General features: G+C 33.7%; 4 protein-coding genes and 1 pseudogene across 7 annotated transcripts; 2 read left to right on the top strand and 3 right to left on the bottom strand.

Annotated features, from left to right (window-relative positions):
* The first annotated feature begins 707 nt into the window (after positions 1-707).
* LOC140822716 (UDP-glycosyltransferase TURAN) lies at positions 708-8,212 on the top strand. 3 transcript variants are annotated; one of them, XM_073183570.1, is made up of 17 exons: positions 708-863; positions 1,063-1,172; positions 2,618-2,651; positions 3,098-3,153; positions 3,231-3,371; positions 3,825-3,973; positions 4,050-4,139; positions 4,232-4,298; positions 4,370-4,433; positions 4,528-4,642; positions 4,889-5,055; positions 5,171-5,281; positions 5,359-5,420; positions 5,571-5,623; positions 5,706-5,781; positions 7,383-7,511; positions 7,580-7,821. In XM_073183570.1, exons 2-17 carry the CDS (start codon positions 1,080-1,082, stop codon positions 7,601-7,603), a joined length of 1,431 nt encoding a protein of 476 aa, XP_073039671.1. In that variant the 5' UTR covers positions 708-863; positions 1,063-1,079; the 3' UTR covers positions 7,604-7,821. The 3 variants fall into 3 exon arrangements, 2 of the variants coding, with proteins under 2 accessions (XP_073039671.1, XP_073039672.1); XM_073183571.1 differs by lacking the exon at positions 708-863 and adding an exon at positions 928-952; XR_012116018.1 differs by lacking the exon at positions 708-863 and adding an exon at positions 7,991-8,212 and having other exon boundaries at positions 7,580-7,657.
* A 105-nt stretch (positions 8,213-8,317) lies between these two features.
* On the bottom strand, positions 8,318-9,575 carry LOC140824518 (heterogeneous nuclear ribonucleoprotein 1-like; annotated as a pseudogene).
* A 2,548-nt stretch (positions 9,576-12,123) lies between these two features.
* LOC140822714 (probable serine/threonine-protein kinase WNK11) lies at positions 12,124-14,215 on the bottom strand. Of its 2 annotated transcripts, none has more exons than XM_073183567.1 (3): positions 14,061-14,215; positions 13,140-13,643; positions 12,124-12,690 (listed from the first exon to the last, which is right to left on the bottom strand). In XM_073183567.1, exons 1-3 carry the CDS (start codon positions 14,145-14,147, stop codon positions 12,313-12,315), a joined length of 969 nt encoding a protein of 322 aa, XP_073039668.1. In that variant the 5' UTR covers positions 14,148-14,215; the 3' UTR covers positions 12,124-12,312. The 2 variants fall into 2 exon arrangements, with proteins under 2 accessions (XP_073039668.1, XP_073039669.1); XM_073183568.1 differs by having other exon boundaries at positions 13,903-14,192.
* A 2,124-nt stretch (positions 14,216-16,339) lies between these two features.
* LOC140822715 (uncharacterized) lies at positions 16,340-18,445 on the top strand. Its single transcript, XM_073183569.1, has 2 exons — positions 16,340-16,617; positions 17,300-18,445. Exon 2 carries the CDS (start codon positions 17,354-17,356, stop codon positions 17,537-17,539), a length of 186 nt encoding a protein of 61 aa, XP_073039670.1. The 5' UTR covers positions 16,340-16,617; positions 17,300-17,353; the 3' UTR covers positions 17,540-18,445.
* A 657-nt stretch (positions 18,446-19,102) lies between these two features.
* On the bottom strand, positions 19,103-26,178 carry LOC140822713 (glycerophosphodiester phosphodiesterase GDPDL3-like). Its single transcript, XM_073183566.1, has 9 exons — positions 25,787-26,178; positions 24,413-24,706; positions 24,111-24,226; positions 23,511-24,012; positions 22,444-22,482; positions 22,018-22,302; positions 21,471-21,613; positions 20,385-20,868; positions 19,103-19,720 (listed from the first exon to the last, which is right to left on the bottom strand). The coding sequence occupies exons 1-9, from the start codon at positions 25,887-25,889 to the stop codon at positions 19,428-19,430; spliced, it is 2,259 nt and encodes a 752-aa protein (XP_073039667.1). The 5' UTR covers positions 25,890-26,178; the 3' UTR covers positions 19,103-19,427.
* Between the last annotated feature and the right edge of the window lie 136 nt (positions 26,179-26,314).

The raw sequence follows: 26,314 nt of genomic DNA, 5'->3' as shown, positions 1-26,314 counted from the left end.
GTATTTGACGTCTGCTGTTAAAATTGCATAATACAATTGCTATTTTTAGCAACTTAAATGCCATCTTTTTTAAATAAATGTGGTGGGAGAGTTAAGAAATTCCATTGTCCTGAATCCCATAACCTTTTTCTTCAAATTTTCATGTGCAAAATCCATGGCCTCAAATTCTAACATTCTCCTTAGACTACAATTACTTATTTGATAAAACAATGATTGGATTGTAGTATTATTTTTAATAAAAATAATTATAAATACATACAGTTTGTTTGTTTTTTTTAATTATAAAAACATCATATAAAAATGAGAAATGTTTATTTGCACAAAAAAAAAAAGACAAAAACTTGTGTGAGACGGTCTCACATACCAACTAAAAAAAACGATTATTTACACTGTGCCACATATTTTATTTTGATAAATGACAATATTCACCTCTTCTAATTTTTTTTTAAAGATTATCACATTGATTTAGTTAGACAATATTTGTTCAATCGTGTATTTGTTGTTTATTTAAAATTTTATTAATTGAAATTTGTTTTAATGTATCCTATTTTTTAATTAAATCAAATATATAAATAAAAAATTTAATTAAAAAGCAGGATATAAATATTTTTTATGCGCTTTTTTGCCTTTGCCCATATTTTATAAAAAAAATATGTATTTAAAAAAAATTATTTATTTTTTCAAACAATATATAAAACACAAGAAAAAAAAACTCCCCCTTGGCTTCGTTGAAAACGGGCGAAGACGAAAAAAGTGCTTTTGATCGACGGTTTTTCAGACCAACCGTGCCCAGGTTCTTGTAACACAGTTGATTTGGAGCTTTGTTTCGCGGATTGAGGGGAGAGATTTTTTTCTATTTCGCGGTGAGTATGTTGTTCTATTTTCTATCTGTGAGGTAGGCATGGATTTGAGGGATCACGGTATTTGTAATTCTAGGGTTTTGAGAATGGAGGTTTTCATTTATTTGTCTTGTTGTTTTTGTATCCGTTTTATGCACGTGTTTTCATATTTTGATCCAGTTTACGTAAGATTTAGTATATTGAATTGAGTTTTTTATTATAGTGGACAGATCATTGGCTATGGCGCCGAGAAATAGGGCCGCAGTGGTGGTTCTTGGTGATATTGGTCGCAGCCCGCGAATGCAATACCATGCTCTTTCTCTTGCTCGGCAGGTGCACATATTTTCTGTTTTTGTTTTCTTGTTGATTTAGAAAAGTTCTGTTTGATGGCTGGTTAGACTTCATGAAAAGGTTATGGAATATACTCTTCTCGGAAAATATGTTAAATCAGTTTTGAAATATTGAAACATGTGATGAGAGTTGTAAGCATGGTTCGCCGGAACGGTTGCGGTGCTTGGAACGGCAACTACCGTTCCAGTTCCAATGTTATATTGCATAACGGTTGTATAAAAAAATCAATAAATTCAAAAAATTGGTAAAAAAAATTAAATATAAATTACATCATACTAAAAAATAAAATATATGAAGTTATTACAAATTAATATATCAATACAAAACTATTTTACAATAATAGCACAATAAGAAATACACACTAAAAATTATAACATACCAAAGCTAATACCATGAAGAGTGACGCGGAGGAGCGAAATCATTTTTATATTCTTCATCACTATCTCGTAGATTAAATTGATTTCGAACATTTGGATATTGACGTGATTGTCCATAGAGATATTGATTAGATTGAGATGACGAAAGATCATTACAATGGGATGACTGATTTTGTAATAGTGTTTCGTCACGACGATTATAGTATCTGAATCCACGATACACAGTAGAACTATCAGCTGTACTTGAAGATCTATACTCGGGACCATGACGTCCAACACTCCGCTATATAGATGATGAAAATTCATTGTATCTATCACCATATATTGAGACGACTCATAATCAAATCCACGATGTCTAATTCCATGTATACCAGATGTTGAAAAATCAAATGATCTATCAAAACATGAATGTTATAGCCTTATATATTATCTTTCTAATGGAAGTGGTCTCACAACAATTGAATCAATTTACAAGACATTATACTAAAAACCACAACTACTGCCACAATTTTCATACCGTTTCTGCACTTCCATTTCCTATTTGGCTTAAAATCAACTTTCTATTCTATACGTTCATTTCCATAATTATCAACAACTATGAAATATAATACCAATAACATAACCATTCTATTACCATTCCAATAAACATAACCATCTATAATAACCATTATCATACCTTACCGTAATGAACCATGAATATCTCATAACCATATTTTTTAAACACCAAACCGTTCCGCTCGGCTGTTCCGTTCCGCTTCGCCGATAAATCGCCGAAAAAACGTCGAAAAACAACGCTACAAGACAATCACCGATTTGCCCTGGAACTTTGCAACGGCGGTCACCGTTCCCGTTCTGTTCCGGCCGTTCCGACCGAATAACGGCCGTTCCGGCGAACCATGGTTGTAAGGGAAACGTCTTAAAAAGAAATGATAAAATGGGCTGAAGGTAACTTGTAACTTCTAAATAACTAGCTGTAATAATTGCAAGTGTGCCATTGATCATGGTTTATCCTTTGGATTGCTTCTATAAGGAACTTCCCAATTTTTGCAGGGTTTTCTAGAGGTTGATATAGTTGCATACGGAGGTACTGTTGCATTTGATTATTCTTTGTACTACTTAGAGTTTTCAGGTTTCCCCCCATGAACTTTTGAATTGTTTCTGTGTCATGTAACCAGTAACTACACTGTATTGCAAGCTTTCGTACTGTTACGGTGTTACCATATTTTTGTGTACTTGAAATTCATGTTTTATCTAATACTCTGGAGCTGGAGGTTATGTTGACTTCAACTTCGGGTCTTCTTTTTCATGTCCATTATTCAGTAAATTCCACAAGTACTTGCAACTTCCCATATTGTGGAAATGAGTGTTTTTTCAACACAAAAGATAGTGGATTGATCAGTATTTTTTCAAGCGTTTGCCACTGAAAATGAGTGTATCACTTGACCGCATAAATCATAATGTATTTACTTAAACAGATTTTTTTGCTAGTTTTTATTTTTCTACTGATTGACGACTTCATCCTTTGGATAGGTTCGGATCCCCACACTTCATTGTTAGAGAACAAATCTATCCATATTCACAAAGTGGTATGATTAACTATATTATTTCCGGACTAAATTTCATTGAAATAGATGATCATTGACAAGACTCTCGCTTTTCACAGCCACAATGGCCTACAGTTCCTCAAACTTTTCCGAAGATTCTTCGTCCCTTAGTACTTATTTGCAAGCCTATTATTCAATTTCTCATGCTGCTGTGGTATCTTTGTATAAAGATACCTGCTCCTGATGTTTTCATTGTGCAGGTGAGCTTTATCTTTTGTGTATGCAGTCTTTATTTTCTTTGGTATGGATGGGAGGATGAGGTCTGCCGAGTTAGTTTGGTGTACTTTTCAGTAATGTAAAAATCAAAATGTTTGAGGCTAACTAGTCCCTGGCTTCATGGTCAGATTTTGCCGGAAATCTACTTGAATGTAAAATCACTATTCTGTTATTTTTATTGTTGTGACTGGCATTATAATCTGTTCTGGTCTCCTTGTTATCATGGCCTGATGATGTTTGCTGGTGGTCTACTTGATTGTCAAATTATTGTTCTGTTATTTATATTATTGTGACTGGAATAATAATCTGTTACTGGTCCCGGACATCATGACCTAATGATGTTTGCTGGAGGTTTACTTGAATGTCAAATTATTATTCTGTTATTCATATTGTGCAAATATGTTCTAAACATCAAGCTCTGTACATTTTTGCTGCAGAATCCACCTTCAGTTCCTACGCTAGTGGTTGTGAAGTGGGCCAGCTGGTTGAGACATTCTGCATTCATTGTGGATTGGCATAATTTTGGATACACACTACTTGCCATGTCCCTTGGAAGGAGTAGTTATTTTGTAGCTGTATATCGATGGTAAATTATCATTGTTTTTTACATTAAAATGGAATTTGTGGCCTTGTTTGCAGACTGAATGTATGATTATTCCTAGGATAGAGAAGCACTTTGGCAAGATGGCCCATGGTTCTTTGTGTGTGACTAGAGCTATGCAACATGAATTGGCTCAGAACTGGGGTATAAAGTAAGAGCATGATATGTTTAATCCACCGTGCATTGGAACCTGCTGGCATTTCATATGCTGATAGATTTTTTAGCCTCATTATCGTATTGTAGGACCACAGTTTTGTATGATCAACCTCCTGAATTTTTCCGGCCATCGTTGCTTGAGGAGAGGCATGATGTGAGTCTATTGTCATTAAAAGCTTCAATAATACATTGAATCAGCAAACTTAGGTGACTGCTGTGATCTAGTTATTTTGCAGGATTAGTAAAAGCCTCAATCAGCCATATGGCCTTCGAGATTGCATAAGTAGTGGTACAGGAGGGAAACAATAGTGTTTGTAATTCAATTCTTAAATTAATGTCGAGTGTTCTTACTAATTTTAATCAGACATGCACATATATGGCAGGATCAGCAGAACCAGATAGCAATTATCCTATTACAACTCCATTTACAACTCAAATCGACAGTGATATTTCCTTGAAGGAAAACAGACCTGCTCTAATTGTTAGTAGTACAAGCTGGTAAGTTCATATCCATTAAATGCTTGCTTTCTTACTTTACTCGAACGTTTCCTTCAATCCACTACCTTTTTCATTATTTTTAAAATGTCCAAAATTAGAAAGTTTAGACTCTGATATATCATCAGTGGAGCTAACTTGAGAAACTCACATTGTTTTGTCATGATAATTATCAGAAATATCAGAATGGAAATTGATGAGCATATATTTCATATAAGCATGATTCGATGATATTCGATAACTTTTTAGGACTCCGGATGAAGATTTTAGTATGCTTCTGGAAGCTGCTGTTATGTATGATAGGCGTGTTGCAGCACTATTACATGAGGACGACTCAGTTGGGGATGAAACTGTTTGGGAAGAAATTCATTCTGGAAAGGGATTTGCTTACCCTAGGTTGTTGTTTATCATCACTGGTAAAGAGGCTTTTTATGCATCTGCTTCTTTTTCAGATCTGTTAAAATTTGTGGAGCCATTACAGTAAATTTTGTTTAACACAATTGATGATTGAATACTTTTAAATACACGTAGGTAAAGGACCTGAAAAGGAAAAGTATGAGAAAATATTAAAGAAACTTAGTCTCAAACGTGTAGCATTCCGTACCATGTGGCTGTCTGCAGAGGATTATGTGTTGCTTCTTGGTAGGTGTTATATCTAAGTAGTTAATATGTTGCCTTCTACCAGAACTGTTTTATGTCTTCCTTTTCTATTTTTGCAGGTTCTTCAGACTTAGGTGTCTGCCTCCACACATCCTCATCAGGGTTGGATCTACCCATGAAGGTTTATTTGATTCCTGAATTTATCCATTTTGTAATAGTGAACTACCACTATTTATTAGTCAAACACCCCTGGGAAAAAATCGCTCATTTAAGAAACTTTCTTTTTACTTTGGGGTAAATGATCTCTTTCTTGGGGATTTTTGTTTGTTAGGTTGTGGATATGTTTGGCTGTGGACTGCCAGTCTGTGCTGTTTCTTATTCGTGGTAAGATTCAGTAAATTACCGTTTTGTGTGGTTGTGCCATTGCTAGTGCTATTTATACTAACTGTTTCTGATCTGCGTTAAGCATCAAGGAGCTGGTAGAAACTGGAAAGAATGGCCTCCTTTTCTCGTCATCCTCAGAACTTGCTGATGAACTCATGGTAATCCTGTTAATAACAAGTTGTAGAGCATGCAACCATAGTTTCACACTCTTTCTTCCTTTAGTGGGCCAGCTTATATTCTAAATTAGAGGATACAGAATATCTGTTGATCATATTAGTTGATGGCACATGCATATGCTCAAAATGCAATCATGATTTTTTTAAGGGAACTCGCAAGTCCTTTTTCTTTTCTTATTTCCCCGTTTTCACATTCTCTTCTCTTCTTTTCTGTTTTGCTTTTCTTTTCTTTTCTTTTCTTTTCTTTTTTTTCACTCCCTGATCCGATATCTAATTCGTTTTTTCCCTTGTGTACTAAGACGAAACCCATGCTTGGGCCCTTATTTATCTGCCCCTGGATTTTAGTTGAATTTAACCTAAGAATGTGAAAATTTGTGAAATATATGACTGCTAATAATTAAGACTTATTTTTTACTGGAATTCTTGGTTTATATATGTGCTGAATTATTTGTAATTTGCTTAAATTTTCTGAAATATGTCGTGATTTACCAACTTTCATGAATATGTGTTGACGCTGATATTGCAACCTCATATACGTGATTCCTGAAGGCTGAAAAGGTTTCTGGAGCATATGATCCTTAATGTAGTCGCATGTACGCCGAGCTACATCTTTGTGTTTTGAGACATCTTGAGCTTTTTAATAAGTATGCTTGTTGTCTTCGTCTCTACTTCTTGTTTTGTTTTCAATTTCGCCAACTCAGCTTATCGTGATGGAAACCTGGTACTTTTTTTTGGTGAAGTTCGTCAAACAGATAATTGTGCTCGTATTTTGTTAGATAGGATTTGAGGTGCAAACAAGCCGAGTCGAACTCAAGTACCAAACCTGAGCTCGAGTTCGATCTAAGATTTAAATGTTAGATTTCAGACTTTCGAGCTTTTCGAGCTTGACTCGACTAGTGTATATATCGAGTTTTCGAGCTCGAAAGTTTGAATTCTAACATTGATCAAACGGGTTTTGATATGTATTGACAAAAATATCTCTTATTTTTCACGCATCTGAATAAAAAATATATATTGTTAATACTGAGTTACTCGAGTACAATAATTGAATCTCGAGTTTGAAAAAGTACTCGAGCTCGGTTTGACCGAGTTGCTCATGAGCTACTCGCGAGTAGCTTGAGTCACTTGCACCTTTAAATAGGATCGGTCCTCTCATGTTTAGGATTGGTACCTTTTTAAAGGCTGTTGGGTTGTTTTCCAACCTGATGGACTTTCCTTTGTATCTATTTACTTGTAAAGGTCCAAATCGAAACCCCCTTTAAAAGAATAAATGCATAATGCCTTTGTATCAGCACTGATGCTTATGGATGTAGTCTATCTTACCTAGTATTGTGCATTAACCAATGCTGCCAAATTGAGACAAAAAGAAGCATTTTGTGTGGAGTATGACCAATTGTGAGTGTCACATATCATTTTGCAATTCATGAAATATTTTCTAAGGGATTTATCACTGTGGAGAGAAATGGGTCTTGCAACTTGTTTTGTGGAAGAATTCTTTACTTGCATAATGTAATTAGTTTTTCTGTGGAATGGCTGAATTAATGTGTAGGAAATTCCTTACGCTTATGTTTCGATCTCTACAGATGCTGTTTGAGGGTTTCCCTAACAGATGTGATGCTTTACAATCGATGAGGACAAGTTTGATTGAAAGGAGATCTTCATCTAGGTGGGCAACAGAATGGGAGGAGAATGCCAAGCCCTTAATTCATCGGGTAACATTAATTAATTTTACTTGAGGCTGGATTTCGACTAATTCTGATGGTAGCATGAAATTTTTCAGGTTATCTCTGAGAACTCCAGCTGAACGGCCATAAGGATAGGCCGAATCTTGGAGTTGTAAAAATCTGTGCTTTTACTGGTAGAAATATGATTTTTAAGCCTGTTATTATATACACTTGTATTTGATAGTAAGTTTTCAAGTTGAAAAAATACACGGGATTTCTTGAATTCTGGTTCTCACGCTTGTTCCCTTTTCATCTCCAAAGATTTCGGCGATGCATCTTCATTTAACAAATTTCTTTACGTTTGTGTAGTTTAGTCAGCATGACGATCAAGTGTGCCCATTGTTCAGTTAGACAAACTTAAAAAATATTGTACAATTTTTTCAATTATACTAATTTTTTTTTTTTTTGAAAAGCTGGTATCGTTTGTCGTTGATCCATTTTCACTTTCGTTTTTCTCATTTGCACAGACCCCGCTTGGTGGCATCTTATTACTGGTGGCAAAACAGTTTTTTGATAGGCCGGGATTTGAAACGATGAATTTTATGTTAGTTTTTCCTTCTAATTAGCGTAAAGATTCATTTTTGGAACAAATTCGAGTGTTTATATGATGAATATTGGTGGTGTACTCAATTATCGTATTTTATATTATATTAGATTTCTAGCTGGCTAAATTCTATCCATTTAGATTACATTATCGTATTTTATATTATATTAGATTTTTAAGTTTCACGGACATGTATTAAATATTAACAATTAATCTACTTAGAATAAATAAAGGGAATTTTACACTAAAATCTCCCTCCAATATGTTTACTTTGATTCAGTCCCTTCAATATTTATTTTAAAATATAAAATGCCAGTTTTGTTTGAACTTCCTTACACCTGAAGTGCACATGTAAGTCATTCCTTCTCCTTCAATGTCTCTCTCTTAAAAATTGCAGCTCAAATTTTCCCAAAAATAAAAAAATTGAACTTGTTAGAATGATTTCTCCATTCACTGCTGGAAAATTCCAAATTAAGATTTTCATGGAACTTCTTCCAATCCATTCTTATAAATTTATAAGATTTTCATCTGCTAATGAACTGTATCTGCCATCCATTCTAACTCCATTGCCTCCAAGTGAGTTCATATTACATTCCTGGCCATAGCTATCGAGGATGTTGTTGGCTCTACTTAATCCATAGCTGTATCCAGGAAGAGGGCTCCGGCTAGGACCTGCAGATAATTCTTTTGGAACTGCTCGTTTTACCTCGACCATCTTACTGTTGAGTTCATGCAAGGTTTCGTGCAACACCCCATCGAATGCCTCCTCTGAATCACAAGCTATAAATCCAAAACCTCTTGGCCTTTTAGTGTTATGGTCATACATTAACTACAACGTCTGTTATGGTACCAAACTGATTGAAGTAATTTTGAAGTTACTCTCAGTGACAGTAGAAGCTAATCCTCCTACAAAAATGTTTTTAGTGCGTCCAGGCCCTGGTGATCCCTGGATGCTGCCACTGTTACAGTTTATTAAATGTTGATCGTCTCTTGGAACAGCTTTATTTGCTTCCACCTGAAAGATGAAAGAAAAATAGTAGTTAGACCCATGAGACAACATCCATTTTATCATCACGTGAATCATGAAACTTAACCAAGTGCAAGAAACAATCTACTCCCCCATCATCTACTCGCCATAGATACTAGCTAAAACTTACTACCAGTCGATTTTTACGCACGCATTAAGACACTTTTAGCTACATGATTAAGTATTGCTGCCAATGCAAATTCAAGTATTTTAAATGTTCAATAATTTATAGCAGTGTCTCCTTGACCACTCTTTCAGCAACAGCAGTGTCGGCGAAGACGACAAAACCAAATCCATGAGCACGACCTGTGGTTCTGTCTCGCATAATCACTGCCTCCACTACTTGTCCATATACCAATCCTCATCAGTGTCCCAAGACGCCACCAATAAAAAGCTTACCTTGATCTGTCTCCATATTTTCTGCAATTTCATGTGCAATTACCTCGATGCTCAATTGTCCTCCACAGACCAAACAATCCATAAATGGGAAAATGACAAAGAAAAACAACCAAAAGCAATATAAGCTTACAAACAATCCGATTACAATAAATACAATTAAATCAAGGAAAAAGTTGTCATCCTGTGCAATGCTCGAATCAATTCATAAGATAATTTGATGCAACACAAAACATTAGCTCGATCAAAATAGTCTGAAGATGATTGCTGCATCAGAACCTCAAGAATCCAACAATCACACATACAATCAATCAATAGAAAAATCTAATAGATCCAAAGGTAATCATAAACCAAAAAACAAGGGGAGGGAAAATCAGACCTTATCCAGAAAATCAGGCAGGAACCAGCATCAACCACTGATAAAATATCAACTGGGAAATGCTGGATTTAATATACAAATCTTGGATCCTTCATTCATCCAATAAAAGACCGCACCTTGCAATACTGTAAACACAAATTTCGCACAGATCAAAAGAACCCACAAACATATAATCAATCAAATTAACTCTTGATTCATAATCAAGAATCACTGTCAAAAGGATGAGGAAGGATTGGATGAAAGCAAGATCTAATGAGAGGAATATTATTCATTAAACAAAAATAGAGGATTTGCACATCCTCGCACTTTCTTTTTCTCTGACCAATAGTCCTCCTCTTCCTCCCCTTTTTCTTGTTTATTCCGCTTCTTTTAAACAAAATCAAAAGAAATGGAATCATTAGATAATTCGATTCATATTTAATATAGATTTATTAGACTTGTGAAATGTGGTTTGTGCAAATGTTGTTAATCATTGAATATAATTTTCAGTAAGTCTACAAATCAATTCCTAGTCTATTAAAAAAATATATCAACTTGCTCATTCTAGATCAATATACATGATATGATATATGATATTCACATCCAACCAAATGCTCAAATTATGAGTATTGAAAAGTACTTACCTATATATCGATTTGTTAATGTTGCGATTAGATCGATAAATTTTATAGGGTGAATTTTTTATTTCATTCCTTGTCTTGCTTGTATAAATAAAATGGAAGTGAATTTCAAATTTCATTTCATAAAAAGTCGTGTTATTTCAATAATAATGTGGTAGATTTCAAATACATTTTAATTTGAGTCATTTGAAATTCATTCTTCAAATATTTCATCAAGTCAGATACATTTATTCCAACATAACCAAAGTTATTCTTACTATTTGAATAGAAAATTTATAATTATAGTTGTGCATCATTTTTCGCTTCGTTCAACGAGCATTTCATGTTGTTTTTTTCCCAACTTCACGAGGATCACGTAGATGGTGTTGCTAAAAATTGGTTAGTAGTTTGTGCATTGTAGTCGGAGATTTGCAACTTGTGTACATGATGCGTAATATCATTTGCCTTAAAGTATGAGCCAGATTGATATTATGTTTAGAAAGCCAGGTGCTTCAGTTGTTCTCTATTTAGTCTAGGTAATTTTATTTCTTAATGCATTTAATTCTTGCCATGAATTTGTGCTAATCATCCAACACAAATATTTTAAGTCGTTTTTCTAACATAATAATGATGTTTCATGCGATCATTTTCTCAATAATTGCAATGCATTCCAACTCGAGAAAAAAAAATCCAACATATGAGAATGGTTTCGATACCAAATCAAACATCATCCATTTTGTCAAAAACTATAATAATTATATAACTCAAATATTTAAATAATACAGTTTAAAAGTCATTTTCAATCGTTTTGCAGAGAGGAAATGTCTTATAAATTGTATTATTTAAATATTTTTTTTTTTTTGAAAATATTATTTAAATATTTGATTATGATTGATTATAGATTTTGATCCTATAATTATAGGAGGATGTAGTTATGCTTGGATAACAAAAATTATCTGAAATATATATTTTAGGTGATATAATTGAATGAAAAAAAATATACTTTTCTCTACCAACTTGAAATAAAGCTATTGTTAGGGACTAGACAAATAAAATGAGATTTTTAGATCATTTACAACCATAAAATCTATTTTGATGCAAATTTTACACTAAAATAATGCGATTTCTGCACTAAATACAACATTCATCACCAACTCATTTACTTCAAATCTTCTAAATGTATTTTCTTTTCGATTATTGTCTTTGTATTTGCATTTGTATTTGAATTACGTGTTTCAAATTGCATTTATATTTTAATTATTTTTTAATTTATTTATGAATTATATTGTTATATTAATTTTTGTATTTGCATTAAATTATATTAATTATAAATCATTAAATCAAATTAGTCCTTAATTATTAATAATTAACATAAATAAATAAATATTTTAAAAATCAACAATTATTTTTTAATATATATGATTAAATATCTAATTATTAAAATAAAAAATATAATACTATTATTTAAATAATATTTATAATTTTAATACAAATATTTATAATAAATACAAATAAAAAGAATAAAAAGAAAGAAGAATAGCAGTCCCATTGGAGGAATATTTGCTGCACCAAAATTGTGTTTTTTGGTGCAGTCTTGGAGATGGCCTTACCAAACTCCATTGCAGAAATCCACATCACACGGAACGCTTCCAAGATCAAGAAAATTTCAAATTTTCAAGTAAACTGAAAATGGAAGAAACGTCATGCAAATCAATACAACTTGAGATGTGATTCAAACACGAAAACATGAGAAAAACGAAATTTTACATACACTAAACCATAACAAAATCCAGGGTCATTTGATTCAATCACTTGCTAACTGCTAGCGTTATCTAACAACATTCTTATTCGTCGTCATCATTATTTATTCCATCAAAAAATGGATCTTTAAGAAGATCAGCAGCTGATGGCCTAGCTCTCGGCTGAGCCAAACATTTCTCGATAAATGCTTTCACCTCTGGATCCTTGACTTTGTTCATGGCTTGAGGCCTCACACCGGAAGTTACTTTTTTGTATATCTTGGCAACATTGTCACATTCTGTGTAAGGTAATTCAAGAGTTGCCATCTCGAGCAAGCACATGCCGAATGAGTATATGTCTATTAGCTCGGTGTAATTTTCCTCATAGAGCTCCGGTGCCATAAATTCTGGTGTCCCAAGTAATGAGTGTGCTGAGTGGTTTTTCCCAACTATTGCAGCCAAGCCCAAATCGCCAATTTTCACCTATTCAAGTGAAGCAGTGTTAAAGAGTAAATCAGCATCACCTGATTGATTTGAGAGCAGTGATTATTTAATCAGAGCATAATGATAGTTTCAAGGACATATATGTTTATGTTAAGCTCAAGGGAGAGAACTAAGAATGGCAAGCACATAAAATTAAATCATTTCGGAAAAATAGTAAACGGCTAAGGAATCACGTGAAACAGACCGATAATTTACTCTCTTGATCATTAATCAGAACATAATGACAGTTTCAATGACATATATGTATATGTTTACCATGAATAGTGAAATCTTTCGACCTGGTTCAACTAAAAAGCAACACTAGTATTTGCACATATTTGGTGATCATTTCATATGATTTCCAGAATTTTCCAGCAACCACTCAAATCCTCATAATAAAAGCAAAAGAACCCGAAAACAAAGGAAAAATGAGACAAATTAATATATACCTGCCCGATGTTTCCATTAATAAAGACATTGCTACAATTGAGATCCCTGTGAATCACGCAAGGCTCCTGAGTATGCATGTAGTGCAAACCATTAAGAATTTGCCTTGACCACTTCTTCAACGCCTTAATCGAAACTTGCTTGTGTTTCTTCCTATACTCCCTCAAATTCCCTGATGTACAAACTTCGGTGATAAAGTTCAACGTGTTCCTTTTTTCATCTGGCCAAACCGAGTATAACGCAATGATGTTCTTGTTTTTCAAGGTCTTCAATAATCGAACCTCAGAATATAATCGGTTTATCATGGCTTCATCTCCATAGAAGTTTCGCAATTTCACCTGGTTCCATGCCACCTCTATACCTTCTTCTTGGTCAAATGCTCTATAAACTTTTTTCACCGCCCCAGACCCAAGAAGCTCGTTATACCTACCATATCGACCCGTGGGATCGACTTCCACAAAAGGCTCCTTATCTGGATCAGCAAGATCAGAACTCATACTGGGCATCTACAGAAGATTATTATTTTTAATACACATAGCGATTGATTATGATAAAAAAATAATATTAATAAGAACTTTAAAACACTCATTTAATGATAATCAAGAACATGAATTTGTCCCAAAAAAGAAAATGAAATGATTTCACGTGCATTTCTCAACTTCTGATTAAAAAATCAGTAAAGAAAGGCAAAGAAATCCCAAAATTTTCCAACTCAAGCCGACATAAACAACTGATTCATTCAAATAAATCGGTATAAACTTTCACCTAAAACCACGTATATTTCCTCCACACAGTATCGATCAAAGAATATACACAGTTCTTGACTGTATTCCACAACCCAGAACCAAACTACCAACAATCCCGGAACCCACAATTCCCATCATACAAAAGCACGAGAGACAGCAAAATCTTGAAAATCCTACCAAAAAATCAAAGCCCTTTTGCGAATTCTCGATGCCGTATGAATGACGGAAACCACCGCTTTTCCCCGAAGTTTTCGTGCGAAACATGAAGACAGAGAGAGGGGGAGGCTGAGATATTTATAGTACCAGCTTTGGAATGGTTGGTAAACCTCTGCTTCTTGGACTATTATGAAATTAAACTAAAAGGGGTTTATAAGATTTTTAATGATTTTTTTTAAACGGTGGATTTTTGTGGATTTATAGATTTTCGTAGACTTTTAAAAAATCTCATACAATAAAATAAATTTCACAAACTTTTATAGAATTTTGTTCAATATTTTTATATACTTTTGTAAACGTTTTCACATAATTATGTGAATTTTATAATTTATAATTGTGGGATTTATTTTTTTATTTATTTTTTTAAAATAATTATTGTACATATATAACTTTTTCAAATTTAAATTATTTTTTATTTATGAATATAAATGAATTTTATTATTTAAAAGTTAAATCAATTTAATTTGTGAAAAACGACAATGAACTATCCAATTTATTGAAATAAATTTCAATTTTTTATGTTAATTCAACGTATTAATGAACAATATTTTTATGTGTTCATAATAAAATTTTATAAAAAATAATTATTATTTTTTATTTATAAGTCAATAAAAAATAATATGCATTGTAATAATTTTTTAAAATTGTTAATAAATATAATTTTAAATTTTATTAAGGTTTGTGATTGGAACTCTAAAAATAAAATGAACGATGCTAATAATTTTGATTTTAAACTATTGTTAGGAATAAAAAAATATATATTTTTTGAAACAGTACAAATAAAAGGAAAAATAAATAGATTAAAAGAGAATGAAAATTTTAGTGTTTGTATTGAGAACGTGAGTTTGATAGATTTTTCAATTAAGTACATCTAAATCTTTAGGTTGAATCAAAAACTTTTTTTGACATTTTATTGTTGTACCTTAAGCTATAATTATTGCACTTTATAGAATTTCATGGAGTCGTTAAAAGTTTATTGATATTTTGAATACCTATAGAATTTTGTAGAGCTTTTAAAGTCAAATTTGAATATCACATTACTTTTTAAAATTTTACAAAAATTTACATACAATTAAACTTTTATAAAGTCACTAAAAATCTATTGACACTTTATATATTGAAGTTTAATTTTGAAAATATTTATAATTTTTTTTATAATTTGTAATTATAGTTTTGATTACGTGTGAGAAATTGGAGACCAATTGCATTGATCTATATGTGTATATATGATTAAAAAAAGGCTATAATCTTTAATTATTATAAATATATTCATATCCTGTTTTAAAATGAACATATGATAACACATACAATGAGAAATAAAACTTATTTAGTAAAGTAATTATTGATTAAGATTCAATTGTAGATCGTGCAATCAAATTTAATGTGATTGTTCGTTCCGGTTGAACATTCGTTTCGATGAAATCTTTATTATATTGAGAATTAAACCGTTGAACTTTTGATTACATCGAACTAATTTGTTATAGAAACTCGATATGAATTCAAGATGAACAATAACGAGCGCAAACAAAAATGTATATAAACATAAGAATTATGTGGTTCGATCAAATATCCCGATATCAAGAAATTAGATAATAACCAAAGAAGAAATATATGTGTTTTTGGGAAAAATTGCATATTTTGAATGTATAATTGTATTTTTGTCATTTCTTCTTATATAATTATGTTCAATATATGCAATTTTTCCCAAAAACACATATATTTCTTCTTATATAATTATGTTCTTGGGATTTTGGTCATATATATTTGTATGAATTTAATAGTATCGCATCAATCCTCTCAATTATAAAATTGAAAAAAAAACTGACAAAAATTACAACTGAAATTTGATAACGAGTATTACTAAAATCGTGATAAACACACATATATAACAAAATTTCAATATTTATTTTTTTTCTAATATTTCAAAGTTCTATAAAATAGCATTAAAACAGATTGGAATCCACCTTCCCAAACCCTAGCGATATTTCGCTAGTTTATATATATATATATATATATATATATAAATTTGATATTTTATTTGACACTAATTATATAATGTCGTATCAATATTTTTTTTGTAATAAAAAATGACTAATTTTTTTTAAAAATCGAAAATTATAAAACTATAATTTAAATTTGATAATAAAAATTATCAAAAATCACAAATAAAAAAATATACCGCCGCGAAAATTTGCAATTTTCCTAAAAAAATTTCCCAATATGTTTTAAAGTTTCAGAAAATAGCATTAAAAGTTAAAGCACATTGGAACCCGACCGGCGACCACCCCTCAAACCCTATCGATAATCGGTGTTTAGGAAACAACCACCATCAATTTTCCCTCTTTCCAACCTAAATTTCTAAAAAAAATAAAAAAAATTGCAATGGCGTGCGTGAATTTGGAAGATGGATATAGGTTTTCAATCTGACCCGGGTTATTTGTTGAGACGGGCTCGGATCTTACTTGGGAATGGCTATGGCTGTTTTCACCGAAATCCGCTATTTTCCAGCTGATATCAGGTAAATCTTTATTGCCCCTCTCGGTGAACTTTCGCATATAGCAAGTAATAGTTGTTGTCAGCTGCATGCCAAGTGTTTGATGAATTCTGACGGAAGAAGTTTTATTAGTGATAGCAAAACATTCTTTTGATCTGCTGCTAGGATCCGACCTACTCTTTTGTTTGCGATTTTGTTTTTAGATTATTATTTGTTTGATTATATGATATTTGGGGTTTTTTGAATCTACTTTTTTTTCATATGGTGAAATATAATTATGTAAAGTGTGCGCTCGGGTGGTGTCTTTATTGAATAACTTTGTTTGAAGAATGAATTTGAAAGGTTTGAAGCAATTCCGATATGTTGAAATGCCTTGTTTTACTAAAGTTAAAATTCAATCATTTGAAGTCGAAATTATCCAAACAATATGATTTGCTTTGTACTTGAAATTTGAAGTCTAATCCACTTATTACTTGAATCCAAATGTTCCTTGGCAAATTCTTTCTGAAAAATGCTACAAGGACAAACCTGTCTTCAGAGATGTTTTTGATGAAGAAACTTGGAATTTGTATGGTTTTTCTAAATGGGAACTTTTACCTCCTTACAAATATTAGTCATTGGTTCTCAACCAGTGCGTGTGAACCTCTTTACATTTCTTCTTTGTATGTGTAATGTGAGCGATGATCCATTCCATCTTCTTGTCCAGTTTGAGGCGATAAAATTACTTCTATTGAGGATATTTAGAAGCATTAATCATCCAATGGTGTTGTGCTTCCCGTCAACACCAAAGAAATTGGCAGCAACTGTAGCTTTCTTCCTTGCTGGTGGCTCGTTGTTTGCTGCAGGCTTGCATTTGTCATATGTAAATGTTGCTCCTCAACAAGCTCGGATCAAAGCTCGAACTGACTTTGTCAAAGAGCGTTTAAGAAAGAAATCTGGGAAGTGATACATCATACAAGTATTATACGTTGATTAGCAAGGCCATCACTCATCAGTTATCCCATTTCATTGTATGCTTTAGAGAGAAACGGTGGCAGTTCAAGATCCCTAGTTTCTTGAAGATTTCTGATGTTTTTAAGTTGTAAGAAGGCAGGGTATAGTGATAATGAACGCAAAGGAGTCAGAGAGACAGCTCTGAAATGGCAAAATTGGACGTAAGAGGGTAACCACTGCTTTAATTAGAAATATATAGGATATCTGAACCGTTCATCTCAATAAGGACCAAGGGACTAAATTGGTTGTGAGATACATCAATCGAACAGGTGCAATCATTACCAACACTTGTAGAACGTTTCAATAGGAATTCAACTCAACTTAGCCGTTTTTCACATGCATGCAGCCAGTGCACGAATTTACTTGGAAATGAGTTTCTGATCGGATATCCTCATCCACGCTTAACTATACCTCCACGGGTATACATTAGCATGCAGTCACCTGATTTTGGTTACCAATAATATGATGATGCAACTCTCATTAGACTTCTCATAAATGGCGTCTCAGCATCCTTGAGTAAGTTCAATACATTGATTGAGATCTTAAGCTACTAAGCTAAGCGCTACCATGGAGTTAAGAATCGGTAAATGCAAGGCTCCACGCACTAGCCGAACTGGCACAGCAGCCGACAAACACTTGCATGGTTCAGTCCAAGAAATCCCAAATGTCTCGTGGAATCCAATTTAGTGAGGGAATACCTCCTAAGGTCAGAAAGCTAATTGTATATTGACATTTACTAGAAATAAGAAAAAAGATACCCTTGACATCCATAAATAATTCAAGTGTGTTACATGTAAAATTATCCGTATATTTTAGTTTCTGGGTAAATAGTTACTTCTTAGTATAGACAATATTCAAGTCAGATCAAACTTAACTATTTAATCTCTAAAGTACAATTGCAATTTTTTCCTGAAAAATTCACACCTCCAATACATTTCTACATTATGCTAAGTAGGGGTGGACGCGGGTCGGGTTTTTGTTCGGGTTTCTTAAATTTCGGGTACTCGACACCAACCCGATCATGTTGGGTACCCGAAATGATCGGGTTTGGGTACCCGGAAGAAAAAAACATTTTTCTTAAATTTTTCATTATATCGAGTTATGACTAGTCATTATATCATATTGTGACTAGTAAATTAAAAAAACACATGTATTTTTCAAATTTCACAAAATATCATGTCATTATATCATTTTATGATTGGTCATTTGTCATTATATCGGGTTGTGATTAATCACAAAAAAATACATGTATTTTTTAAATGAATAGACGGATAGACCCTTAAAAAAAAATTTTAAAAAAAATTCGGGTACCAACAGTAAAATACCCGAATACGAACCCGAAAATTATTTTTGGATATCGGGTACCCGACGAACCGGTTTTTTCAAAAATACCCGACACAATCGGGTCGGATCGGGTACCCGATACCGGAAAATAAACGCCCACCCCATTGCTAAGTTAAATTTAAATTACATTCATATTCCTTCGGCAAATTGCTGTAACTTTTAGCAACCTGAATTTCTACATAAAAAATTCAAATTTTATTTATGTAAAAATTGACATCAGTATCAATCCACACCAAAATAATTATGAATACAAAATTTACGACGGGAAACAAGAGGTCCACAGTGAACGAAGAACAATTAACATCCACACATTAAACAACTACGTTCCCTAACTAAGAAGACATCCAATTAAATCAAATATATTGGCCAAAAACCATAATACCTACAAGATCGATCGACAGGAGGAACGATCATCTGACTGCACTAGCCGTGTAAGAAGCTCAACAATATCAGATATAAAATAGGCAGGGGTGATGGTCGATAGTCGTGCATAATTCTCAGGATACCACAATAGCTGCAAGAACAATAGCAATGACGCTCAGGACCATGCTGGCCACCACAGAAGACTGCCCATTTTGTGGGGTCGGTCCAGGTACTGTAGAACCATCACCATTGTTCACGACCGGGGGCTTTTTGGCAGGAGATAGAGGAGGCTCGACAATGTCACTGTCTGTAAGGACTGGATTCGGAGCCTGAGCAGGAGGTAAAGACACCATTAGTGGGAGAAGGCCTCCTGGCAGGACTGGAGTCATATATGCGGGTAAGTCTTTATACCCTAAACATCTGTTTTCTGCAAACCAGACAAAAAAGTTCAATTCAAAGTGGAAGAAAATTCAATCTTAAGCGATTGTTATGGTCAAATAAAATAAAGATTGGCAAGGCAATAATAATAGACTTTAAGGATGTACAGTAGACCATTTAATTAACTTGGGTTATGAGTACAAAGACAAAATAGTTACCAGCATTGTCTAATGTATGCAGGCTCACATACATGGGTCTCCACTCAGTGGTGCCAGAGCATGACAGATTCTAATAGCAGGAGAAGCAATAACAAGTTTTGCACAGTTTCAACAGGATCATGATTTGACTGATGTAACATATTCGTAGCAGGGATCATACATACAAACTCGCAATCGCTGTATAACATAATCGCTTTATTTATTTTAACCATTAACTCTAGAATGCCACGGGACTTTCTTCTATGTCCATTCAATGAATTCAATTTCATTAAAACTGCCAGAACAATCCTAATCATAATGGTTATATGCAAATGCTAATGAACATGAAGAAACATAAGCATTTACTAGCAATGTACGTATCCGGTATTAATATGACGGGACATGAAAAGTGATGTGTTTTCTTGAACCCAATAAAATTGTTCATTATAAAATCACAACCTCAAATAAACAAGAAGAAAAGGAGAAGGAAATATAAGCATTTACGGTTGAACTTACTTCTGTATTTAGCAGCGGTACCAGGGTATTCGGAGATGACACCATTAATACCCATATAAGAAACATATTGGTTAGTCTCCACATATGCATCAGAGAAGAAATCCCATGGTTGAGATACAAACTCATTTCGGAATAATCGGACATAGACGGGGAGACCAAAGGCCTGCAATGTCGGAACAACATTTGTTTCACCCACGAGGAAGGCCTGATCAGTTGGAAAGACAGATCTTTTATTAATGACCACAGAGCTAGCAAATTTCTTTATCTCCAAAATTGTTGAGTTTAAAATGTCGCGAACGTCCTCGTCAACTTGGTAAACAAGTTCGTAATCAGTGCTGCTTTTGAGCTTCTTTAGCACTGCACTATCGCTAGATTGTATCATAGTCTTCTTTCCTGTTTGATTGCTGTAACCAGATTTGCTCAAAGTATCCAAAACTGCATCGGTTACACTTAGTCCCTGATTCTCAGCTAGATATGCAGCATTCTGCTCGAAGGAATAAGTTATTGTCAAAATAGATAAGTTTTCTACTTAGAGTGGAGAGTCAGAGTGAACTATTAAATAAGAGAATAGTAAAAATGAAGTCATTCAATCCCTCCAAATAAATCAAGTTATAAACCCACAAGAATGATAGTTTGAAAAGTTAATAAATTCAGATCAAAACAGGCACTGACAAAATAGCAAAGACATTGAGACGTTAGTCATTTTTTGGAAGAAGTCAGAACTCTTCCGAGCGACAAAGTTTCACAAAAGACTGTACACATATTTTTTTGGATAAGAAACTAGATTTTATTAATAATTGAAGTTTTACAAAGCAAGCGGATGAGTAACATAGTTTTATTTCGCATATTCTATTGATAAAGATCTTGATTACTATAGCCTATGTTAAGTGTAGGTGCACACTTGTGCATCATTATGGAATACAATGCTTATTGACTGCATTTTCTAAATTCATCGCAGGTCAATATAACATCTAATAAGAAGAATATTAACTTGCACGCACTGGAGATTATTTTTATATTTCAACACTTGAATCCGATGGAAGCGTTAAAAACAGATCCAGCACCATATATATTGATTACACTCACCTCTATGCTGATCAAGACTCCAGATAAAGAAGATGCATTACTTGCAAATGCCAGAAAATCAGACAGTTGCATCAACTTCCCATCATTCTTGGCTCTTGGATTTCGGAACAGCGAGAAATTTGTATAAGGATTGAATATAGCAGCTGCAATTCAAAGAAAACATGCCTTAAAGAAAATTCACACATGCATCCTTCTATGAATACTAAGATGGCTGGTATCTCTGGATATGCTAGTAACTGAGAAATCTTATAATTGGTAGAAGTTAGTCCAACTAAAAAGGTGGGCAATTGTCTTGATGAAGCATCATATGCTCCTTGGATCTCAAATCTGGTGCAAACCTCAAACAAAAGGATTTCCGTTTTCAAGCTTATAAATAAGTTCTGTCAATTTTCACTTCATGCGAAACATTTACGTAACTGACGGTTTGAAAACCAACCCCCAAGCTTATTAACTCGGTAACTTTAGAAGTCATCCATTCCATATGCAAGTCTGTGTATTATCTCTATCTAACTTGCAGTAATACTAAATCGGTTACGAGTTCACTTACGCTTCAAGCCATTTATTTCGCTCCATTTGAGATCATAAGAAAAAATTCCATTCGTAATATCAAGTTCTGGGTTAGTTGTCGTGCGGTTACTGAAGTTTAACTCGGCAACATTTGTCCTGTCTCTGAGGTTGATAGATCCCAAACAGAAAGGTATCCCGTCATTTGTTATTTGAACAGGACAATCAAGTATATCCACACCATCTGATACAGCTTTGCTATATGCCTTATCAGTACAACCAGGATAGTCACCACTTGCTCCCTCAGATGAGATAATCGAAAAATTTGCTGAAATTATGGCAGGGTAAAGCAATGTTATCAATAAGGACAGCTCAAAAGTTGCACAAGCGTTATGCAGAAACCAAGTGAAATCTAAAAGGACATTTCCAACTGGATACCAGAAAATTGCAAGCAAGCATATATGCATACCTTGCACTTTCGCATTTTTGTCCAAGTGTGAGAAACAATCTGCAATGAGAAAAAAGTATCCAACACCAAATGAGAAAATAACAAGTTATATGCAAATTTAATGTTCTAAATGAACGAGCCACAAGCGACACTGATTTGAAGCTTATTTCGTAAAGTTGATTCAATAAATCACAAGAAACATATTTCAAAACATTATCTGCCTATGGCTTAAAAATCAAGCAAAAGAAACAAGAACAAAAAAAGGATATAGTTAAATTCGAGCCTGGCTCTTTGAATTCAGTTGAACAAAACAATCAAGAACAAAAAATTAGGATTAGTTAAATTCGGGCCTGAATCTTTGAATTCGATTAAAAGCACAAACCTTAGGCATCTGTGAAAATAATAAAGGTTTTAACCTTTGATAAATCACTTTGCAAAAGAGAATCACTTTCCATTGTATTGCTAAAATATAAAATATGATCTTTAATAATTCTCACCCAATGTGCCTTCTACAGGTATAGAACTCTATGTGTGGTTGCTAAATGAGCTTAAAATAAGATTTAATTGAGCCCATAACATATACTAAATAATTAACTCTGAAAATAATAAGAAATAAACACGAATGAGGGCCATAAATAACTCGATTAGCCCCTAATTGAAATTCATTATTAAACATTGTCCATGAATAAATTAATTTGAATTTTTTCAACTCCCGATCTTTCAATTTTCGAGCTAATTAATAGAACCACTGACATATTCTAAATAATTAAATCCAAAAATTACAAGAAATAAGCAAGAATGAGAGCCATAAAATAACTTAATTACCCCCTCATTAAAATACATTATTTATTACACACAGACCAGAAATTATTTAATTTAAATTCCAAACCCCAACCTTTCAATTTTTTGACTAGCTTTATCTCCATCCAAAATTGAAATTGCATGACACTGATTTCTTCCAATCCAAAGAGCATTAAATCCCTTGAATGGTTTTTTATTATTTTTTCCATTGTTCTTCTGAGAGCCTTTGCTTAATGCATATTCTCTTTCAGAACATCATACACAATTTATATGAGATTATTTCTTACCTATGGTAGCAGATGGAGTAATAGGATAGTCAGACAGCACACCATCAACCGAAAATTGGCCGTTGTCAATATAGGAGAGATACTCAGCCACAGGATCGTAGCTGTAATTGTAAGGCAAAGGCGCATCATTCACAAAATTGGATGCATAAACTTCGAGACCAGCTTTATGAGCTTCCAGCACAAGAGGATCAAATTTCGACAAGTATAGACTGTTGTCCACTGGCCATATGTAAGACTTAGGAACAAGAATTCCAGCAGCGAAGGTTTTAATAAATGTAAGATTAGTCAAGAAGGAGCCATATGTTTGATTGGTTGAAGGCTCCACATCGTCACGCCTCAGAAGTTGAAATATGAGCTTCGTAGGCGTTGATTTGAATCTCGTTGCGATACTTCTCAGGAAGTTAACCTCCGGCGACGAAATATAATTAACGATCAAGCTTCTAGGAAGAGATATAACATAGTTTCTCATACTCAGATTATGCTGGCTGAAAAATATGTCATGCTGCACAAGGTTTTGATGTGAAGTAACAATTATCAGAACTTTGAAAATAAAAAATTATAAATTAGGCTTGCAATCAAGAATGATTCAATATCATCTACCTGAATATTTAACCATAATCCTGCTGGATATGTAAGGTTAACCACGTTATCAACTGTGAGAATTCGCATTTGTCTACCATCAAAATTTGGAGGCCGAGAAAAAATCCCTTGTATCACTGTCCCATGTATCAAAGAGACTTAAAAACTTAGCAACATCTAACTTACAAAGCTATAACTTAATACTTTCGTTTTATCATAAAATTTTGGTTTACAGCATAAAAAAGATAAATAAATAAACCAATAACACCAGTAATAAATGGACAATGTAAAACATATAGATATGACTGATTAATCGAACTTACGATTGACAGGCACTAGTTCATTGAGGGAGAAATCAACAGAAAACCATCCTTTCATGGAGTTCCCATTCACAGTGTATGTATTGTCCCTTTTTGGGTACAAATCTCCAATGTCAGAAGCATTTTGTAGCAAAATATCTGGAAAGCAAATTCCAGATCCATCTTTTGTCAGTTGAACATCACACCATACATGCAAATCAGGTAGTCCAGTTTGCATCGCAAGCCCATATGCAAAATCACTTGAATCTGGAAATATCCCAGAAAATCCACCTCTCGCAACGACCAGAGGTCGATCTCCTGCGACAACATAGCCGATACATAAGTTAGCGCAAACCAACATCTATAAGAGGATGACCAAATAGCAAAGATGAGAGACCGGGATTTTACAAGCTTTTACAGCCAGTTTATTATATGTATACTCCCAATAGCAACTGTAATACCGTGGACAAATCCGGATATCGAAATGTTTAGGTTTTTAATTAATTCGTCCACAGCAGAATGGTGGGTTGAATTTGAATTCGCACACTAGCAGAATTATCACATTTTGCAGACAATATGCCGAACTCCATGAAGACAAGTTTCACTCATCTGACTTGAGGACCCTCCATTTTCTGAATCATGGAAGAGGACATTGGAATCCAATTATGATTATCTAGATTCACGGAAGTCATTAATTTCAAGGAGACTTTTATTCAGGTCAAAATTTATCTGCCTCCGAAACTCATCCACACACACAAACACAAAAAAAAATCCGAAAGCGTCACAAAAATTGATTCCAGTTTCCCATTATAGACGTGACAATGACAAAATTAATGCCCAAACTGTTGGAGATTTAAAAAATAAATATATAAATCATGTAATTAAATCCATATATCACAACACGTCAGGAATTCATGTCGAGCCTATCGACCAACTTATTTTGTCTTAGATGATAACCTTAGCAGTCTTCGACCAATCATAGAAGACTTTAGGCTGAGTTTCTACCCATTAGTTGGACAATACCAATGTATTTAATACTTTGAAAACACATAATTAATTAGATAACTTCATTGAGTCCTACATTAGATATCGTGTCCATATAAAATTAATTAAATTGATTGAGCCACAAAATAATTCCAACGCAAACAACGAAACAAAACCTTAACATCCACCTTTCTCAAGTTGATGGAAAAAGGTTTATCTATGAAGTAGAAAATGCAGCTCAAGATTCAAGCTAAATCATGTTCCCTTTCTCACTTAAGCGAATGCTAAAAGTTAAGGTTCGGACTTAAAGCTAATGCACTGAGTGACCCCAGGGAATAAAGAATATAACAGAAAAATAAATTTAAGCAAAGTTCACATAAACGCACGGACACTGATAGAATGGAGATCTCATACCGCTAAGAGTTTGCCATTTAGATCTCTGAGCAGCAACCAACTCCACCGAAGAGCAAAGCAGGAGAACCGAAAACAAGCAAGCAACAGGCTGGAGCTCCCACATTGCCGGTACCACCCCCGCCGGTGAATATCCTGCAAAACCCGAAGTACTACGGCTCACCGGATCTTCCAGACACCGAAAACTGCAGAAATCGAAGCAGAAAAATGATGATTCGCAGCAAATCTACGGATTCTAGCTTCGATAATGGCTTAAAAAGGAGGAGAAAAATTCAGGCGAAGGGGTTGAATTTTTGTTTAATGCCCAGCTTGCACGTTCTCATGGGCTTTTTGAGGTTGTCAGCATGTTTTGTCCGAAGCGGCTCGGTTTGGCAGCTGTCCTGTCCCGAGCCGCGGCTTGCTGAATCGGTCCGAAAGCGACAACGAACACGTTAAATAGTTTTTTGTTTATTAGTTAAATTTGGGCTGTTACTTAATATTATCTTTCTTCGCATTAAACTGGCAACATTAAATACTACCTACTCATGTTAT

Source organism: Primulina eburnea, chromosome 2 (assembly GCF_022965805.1).
Source record: "Primulina eburnea isolate SZY01 chromosome 2, ASM2296580v1, whole genome shotgun sequence".
Taxonomy (NCBI): domain Eukaryota; kingdom Viridiplantae; phylum Streptophyta; class Magnoliopsida; order Lamiales; family Gesneriaceae; genus Primulina; species Primulina eburnea.
This window is presented reverse-complemented; position numbering and strand designations above follow the sequence as displayed.

Excerpts from the sequence above, each read along its gene's own strand:
- LOC140822716 (XM_073183570.1), top strand. The coding sequence starts at position 1,080 with ATGGCGCCGAGAAATAGGGCCGCAGTGGTGGTTCTTGGTGATATTGGT. Across the intron at positions 5,056-5,170 it reads GTTGTTGTTTATCATCACTG|GTAAAGGACCTGAAAAGGAA; the intron begins GTAAAGAGGCTT and ends AAATACACGTAG. Across the intron at positions 5,782-7,382 it reads AACTTGCTGATGAACTCATG|ATGCTGTTTGAGGGTTTCCC; the intron begins GTAATCCTGTTA and ends CGATCTCTACAG.
- LOC140822714 (XM_073183567.1), bottom strand. The coding sequence starts at position 14,147 with ATGTTTCGCACGAAAACTTCGGGGAAAAGCGGTGGTTTCCGTCATTCA. Across the intron at positions 13,644-14,060 it reads AAAAGGGCTTTGATTTTTTG|ATGCCCAGTATGAGTTCTGA; the intron begins GTAGGATTTTCA and ends AATCTTCTGTAG. Across the intron at positions 12,691-13,139 it reads TTAATGGAAACATCGGGCAG|GTGAAAATTGGCGATTTGGG; the intron begins GTATATATTAAT and ends TCACTTGAATAG.
- LOC140822715 (XM_073183569.1), top strand. The coding sequence starts at position 17,354 with ATGGTGTTGTGCTTCCCGTCAACACCAAAGAAATTGGCAGCAACTGTA.
- LOC140822713 (XM_073183566.1), bottom strand. The coding sequence starts at position 25,889 with ATGTGGGAGCTCCAGCCTGTTGCTTGCTTGTTTTCGGTTCTCCTGCTT. Across the intron at positions 20,869-21,470 it reads GAGTCTTGATCAGCATAGAG|AATGCTGCATATCTAGCTGA; the intron begins GTGAGTGTAATC and ends TCCTTCGAGCAG. Across the intron at positions 19,721-20,384 it reads TACCGCTGCTAAATACAGAA|AAAACAGATGTTTAGGGTAT; the intron begins GTAAGTTCAACC and ends TCTGGTTTGCAG.